At 46.1% G+C, this 6,000-nt stretch overlaps 1 protein-coding gene across 1 annotated transcript in view; it reads left to right on the top strand.

The window, feature by feature from the left end:
- Positions 1–1,772: 1,772 nt before the first annotated feature.
- The window catches only part of B3glct (beta 3-glucosyltransferase), a gene marked incomplete in the record, with an annotated part of 128,668 nt that continues 124,440 nt past the window's right edge, over positions 1,773–6,000 (top strand). The window contains 1 exon segment of the mRNA XM_017796090.2: positions 1,773–1,961. Coding sequence (XP_017651579.2) covers positions 1,919–1,961 — 43 coding nt within the window.

Raw genomic sequence — 6,000 nt, 5'->3', positions numbered from 1 at the left:
TTAAATTATTAAAAAAAAAACCAGATTGTTTCAATCATGTTTCTTTCTCCAGAAGAGATTGCTTTTATTTCCCCCTCCCCCACCTTCCTCCTGCAAGGAAAGTGGAAAAATCCTAAAGGCCACCTTGGGGGTGACAACTCAGATCAAGGTGAGAATTCCCATAAGATGGAACAGTGGCCTGTTCTTCTTCATGTGTCTGTCTTAGAGTCTCTGAGATTGTTTTTTCCCTATGGAAAGCTGTCCCCTTCAGCTGGTTACAGGCAAGCAGTGTCCCACTGAGTGTCTGTCAGCGTCCCCATGAGCACATTTGCTTTGAGACTCTTTCTACTAGTGATTGGGAAGGAACTCCCAGTGAGTTCATTTATCATATGACCAGAGTAACTGAAAGGTAATCCTTTTTCAAGTGTGAGTTACAGAACTGTGTAATGTGCCGTTTATCAATGTCTCTTGTAGAGAGGAAGAACACCTGGGCAAACCTATTATTTAAAGAATGTGCTCTGCTGTCCTTAGGGCCCAGTTTTCACACTTGTTCTGGAACATAGTAATGTTCCTGATGAATTTTGATGAATGTACAGACTGAGCTCCTAGAGAGTTGATTGTTACCAAATCTAGAGTTCTCCATTGAGTTTACCTAGCGATAATCCTTTTCTCTCCTTTTACATCTTGCTTATAGTGTGTCATGCCTATAACACGTGCAAGGAATATTTTCTTGGAAGAAACCTAGACAAGTTAGGAAGTTGGAAACAATTTAGACTTTCAACTATGTAAGTTTTAGAATTTTCCTAAGAAGGGTCAAGGGATCAAAGCAGTCAACCAGACATTCAAAAAGCCTAGCAATGGTCCTTGTTAAATGCAAGTCCTTAGCAAAGAGACTGGCATTAGCAGGTAGTTGAGTTGCATACACATAGTAGATAGCCAGAAAATATGAGTAGGTATGAATGGAAACACAGGCACTGATTGTTTCCTGAAAGACATGGTCTATATTCAGGCTAGGGGTAAACACTTGGTCTTGTTCACATCCTTGGAGACACTGAGAAAACCTATGTTTCTGGGAAGGGGGCTTTAATTAATTCTTCTCTTGTAATTGTTTTTCTCTTCAGTCCACATATAACTAGGCCTGTCCATTAGGCTGTCACTCTTTCTAGGTGGGATGGAAGCCCCATCATGGTCCTGTGACAGGAGGGACTCTTCTTGAGACTTTCCCACATCACTCAACTACTCTGTATGCCAATTAATTTTCATCAGATGTGCTGAATAAAATTCTACCCTCTTTCTTCCATTATGGTGAACACTCAAAATTACATCTATAGAAAATTACCTTTACACAAATGTCTATTAAAAGCAAAATTCCAGGCCAAAGCTGGATCAAATTCCATTTAAAAAGGGGGATATTAAGTAATTTAGTTGAGCTGATTAAAAATACCTTCATCAAAGTAGGACATTGGGGCCATCAATATTAAGAGTTGAATGATCAATTCTGCCTTAAAAAAAAACTGCATATAGTCCATTAAGCTGGGAAGAAAAGCGATCCTTCACTTTGGGGATGGTAAGGGGGACAGAGGAGGAGTGATGGGGTAAGATGGGAGATACGGAGGCATAGTACGGTGCGCTGGTGGAGGAAAGGAGGACTGGAGAACGGTGCGGGCAGCAGAGGTCAGCCCCGGGAAGAGGGCGCTGTCCTGGCCACCTTTTTCCGCAGCCCAGCGGGCAGCCCAGGCTGGAGGCGCTCACCGGGGCGCTTACGCTCCCGGCCGCCAGAGGGCGCGGGCTGAGGCGGCGCGGCGGAGCCGGGAAGGAGGAGGGGAACCGGGAGAAGGGTCAGCCGCGCCGAGGGCGGCGGAGCGGCAGCCGCGCAGTTCGGCTCCCGCGCCTCTCCGCGCCGGGCGCCCAGAAAGGGCGCGTAGCTTCCGCCGCCGGGATGCGGCCGCCTGCGCTGCTGGCGCTTCTCAGCTGCTCTGCGGGTAAGTAGCGAGTGGCCGGGGTACGGGCTGGGGCGGCCAGCGCGGGGAGCGCTGGGACAGCGCGGAGCCCCTCGGCCACCTCCACGCGCTTCCCGCCGCCCGCTCCTGTCCCGTCCCGTCCCGGCCGGGCCGCAGCGCCCTCTAGCGGCGCCACCCCCGGGTCCTGCCCCGCCGCCCGGCCCCGCTCGGGTCTCCACCTCCTTCCACCGGCAGGGGCGGGTGACCGGGCGGGCTGGAGGGCGCGGCCCGGCGGGAAGCCGAGCGCCGGGAACTGCGAGAAACTTTGCGAGAGGCCTCGCGGCGCCAGCATTCCCCGCCGTGCGAACCCCGCACCCCGCGCCGCTGCCCCGGGACGCACGCTGCTCCCTCGACCTGCCTGCCCGACCCTCCTTCCGCATCTGGGCCGGGAGGGGAGGCCCGGGTACCCGGCTGGGCCTCGGCGGGCGCGGGGACTCCCGGGGAAGCGGTCTCAAGTCCTCGTCTTCCCCAGGGGAGGGGAACCGGGCTCCGAACGACGCCGGCCGTTTCAGGATGCCCATGCCTTTCTTTCAGTCCCCGTCACTAGGCATCGCTCCCACTCCGCTGTCTGCTGAAGTGATGTGATGAAAGTTAAAAAGTCGTTGCACACGACTTTTTATGTTTAAGTTTGAAAGTAGGGGCAAAATAATAAATTTACTCTCTTAAGATTATGGTAATACTGTTCTCTCTTACCCCGACTTACTTGTGTTTCCTGCCTGAGAAAAGGCAGTAATTTCAGATTTTTGGAAATGGCAAAATGGTGCAGTTTGGCGGAAGACAAATAGCTTTTTTTTTTTTTTTTGAGACAGGGTCTTCCTGTAGCCCTCCCTACTTGACCTGAAACTCGCCATGTAGACTAGGCTGTCCTCAATCTCGCAGAGATCCGCCCAACTCTGCCTCCTGAGGGCTGGGATTGAAGGTGTGCCACCACGCCCTGCTCTAGAGCTTTTGCACACTGCTTTTGTTAGCTCAGGGGAGCTTTGACAGCTCATTCTTGGATTTAAGCAGGGGATTTTTTTTTTTTTTTTCTGCTTCAGTGTCCCCCTGATATTTCTTTACGTGCTCAGTGTGAGCAAATCGAGCAAGTTTACTTAGTAAAATATTGTTCACTCTCACGATTAATTTGGCAACAATGCAATTTAAAATGTTAGGGCACCTTGGGCCCACAAGGCTGCAGTTGATCATGGGGAGCATTTGAATTTGGCCGGAGATCTTTGGTTGAAGAAATCTTTGCTGAGCCCTAGGAGAAGGGGACGGCAGGAGGCTTTGGGAAATGGATGGGTGACTGCTGGCTGCTTCAGTTGACTTGTTTGCTGGAAGTTTTACATCTAACCAAATGGGTGGGTGGTGGCTGAAATTGACATTCTATTTATAGCCCTGCATTTGATGATGTACTGGAGATAGAATATTTGTATATAATATGTGTGACATATACTCAGAGATGTACATTTGTATTTCTGTGTGTATCTATTTTTTTAATACTCTTGAGGGAATATTTGTACTGGTCAAATTTGATAATACACTGAAGGATATTCAGCATGAACTAAAATGTCAACACATTTTTAAAGACGTCTGTTAGCCTTGTGAAGTTGTCAGATAAGCACAATAAATAAGACATAAAACCCATTAAAAGGTCCCTGCGAGGGGCTGGAGAGATGGCTCAGCTGTTAACAGCACTTGCTGCTCTAGTTCCAGGGGATCCAACAGCTCTGAGGGCACTGCTTACACAGGCTACACATATATATGAGCAGACAAAACACTTATGCACATAAAATAAAAATAATAAGTCTATCTTTTTAATGACAGTGTGAGACATTTTGGGTTTTGTGAACTGGCCTTCATGGGTGGTACTGGAAGTTGTTCTCTTTAATGCAAGGGTAGGGTACTGAGATGCCTAACGATGTAGCCCTCACTCATAACCTTCTTAAAATTCTGTTGAAATCGAAAATATGCCATGAATTCTGAGTCACACTCAATAATCCTGATCGTTTAGAAGTAAGTACCTTACATATTCAAGAGTGGTCTGACTGGATAGTTTCCTCACAAACCAGGACACTTCTTCCAGTTTTTGGAGAAAAGTCAATATAGGGAATTTATTTTAAATCTATGTGTATTTACAGACAGAATTCACTGCAACTTCACTTCTAAGGTCTGGCATGAATTCCAGAATCAGATTTAAAGCCTCTTGTTTCCATTTATTAACTGCATGGCTTTTAGCAGCTGTGAACCTTAGTGGTCTTATAAGACCACTAAGGCACCGACTAGATAGGGTCCTGGAAATTTTGCTGTCTCATAAGTTACAACATACTAATTCCACTGTAGCAGAGACTGCTAACTGCCTACTCTGTAGTCCCTTGTCTCTTTGATTTAATTGGATTATATGGGGCTTGAGAGGATGGGTGGAGGGATAGTGGTGATGATATTAGGAAGCATTTCTCAGTGGCTCTTGCAAATAGGGGTGACCAATGAGGTATCTGTAAAGATTATTGGGAAAGCTCATTTAAAGTGACAGATGCAGTCAGGATATAGACCTTTGGGGCTTGTTTAATCCTTCTCATTGCATTATGTGGATCTGACATTTGGAGCTTTGAAGGCCATATTGTGGCCATGAAGTTACCTTGAAAATGGAAGCAGATAGTAAGGATGAGCGATAGAAAGACAGGAGCAGCCTGGATGCCAGATGGATGTAGAGTGCCGTGCTAGTCCCGTCTATCACCTATTTCTAGTCTTGTATTGCAGGGAATTATATGCAGCCAAACCAAATCCTAATTGATACTTCTGTGGAGAATATGATTCAAACCAATGGCAAAATAATAGGTATTAGCTTTTATCTTTCACTTCCCTGTCTCATCTCTATATGAGCTAAGATTATATTTCTTAGCACCTGCCAAATTAGGGATAATTTTTTTCTTCTGAGCCAAGTCTTGTTCAGAGTCTTTGTAGTGTAGCCTCCATGTGGGTGCTGGAAATTGAACCTGGGTCCTCTGCAAGAGCAGCCATTGCTCTTAACTGCTGAGCCATCTCTCCAGCTCTGTGAGTCAGAAATTTTTAAGGCAGTAGGAGTTAGACCTAATTTCAGTTTTTTTTTCTTTGTTTTTTGATTTTTTCCAATCCTGCTGTTTCTTAAACGGTGGGTAGATATTACTGGCACTGATTTTAATATTTCAGACAGATTAGTTGGCATCTAGGACCCCCTAAACTGGCATAATTCACTTGGTCATGGACTTGACCCTAGGGTGTTTGCCTGTAGCCCACAGTCATGCACTGATGTGAGTTGGGGAACATGTGTTCCATGTGGGGAATTAGGAGTGAGAGGAGGAGTTCCTCTAATGTTGACTTCCCAGGAAAATACCACCTACTCAGTTCTGGATCTCAATAGTAATCTGCCTCCTCTAGATCACTAAAGACTGGGATTTTTCCTTCCTATTGGACACATTGTTTAAATTTTTTTTTATGTCTTTGTTTGTGAGCCTGCTGGTCTATATGTACACCATGTGGGTGCAGGAGCCCGTAGAGGCCAGAAGAGGTCATATAATTCCTTGGAATTAGAGATACAGGCAATTGTGACCCACCTGATATCGGTACTGGGAATTGAACCCAGGTCCTCCACAAGAGCAGCCAGTTCTCCTAATTGCTGAGCATCTTTCTCTCCAGCCCCTTATTGGACACTGCAAATCAAGCAAGGGAGCACAACTTCTAGATTAAAGTGCTCTGTCTTTCTCTTATAGTGCTATATGCCATCTTTGTCATTGTGTAGATTATTGCTTAGGAGCAATATCTAAAAGTCCCCATAGGTTAACCACATCTTTCTCATGACAAAGGAGAAGTTATGACTGGTCTCAGGGGTTCGCTGTACTTATTGAGGGTTTTCCCTGTAAATACTATATACCATGACTTTGAAGTTCGATTCCCTAAGTCACTGCCAGAGAAACCACATTCGGTGGATGGGCACGTTTGAATTGCTAAATTGTGTTGATTTCAAAATTGTATTAAAAGGAATATTGAAAGGAAAGACTACTTA

Source organism: Nannospalax galili, unplaced genomic scaffold (assembly GCF_000622305.1).
Source record: "Nannospalax galili isolate Female #2095 unplaced genomic scaffold, S.galili_v1.0 scaffold768, whole genome shotgun sequence".
NCBI lineage: Eukaryota > Metazoa > Chordata > Mammalia > Rodentia > Spalacidae > Nannospalax > Nannospalax galili.
This window is presented reverse-complemented; position numbering and strand designations above follow the sequence as displayed.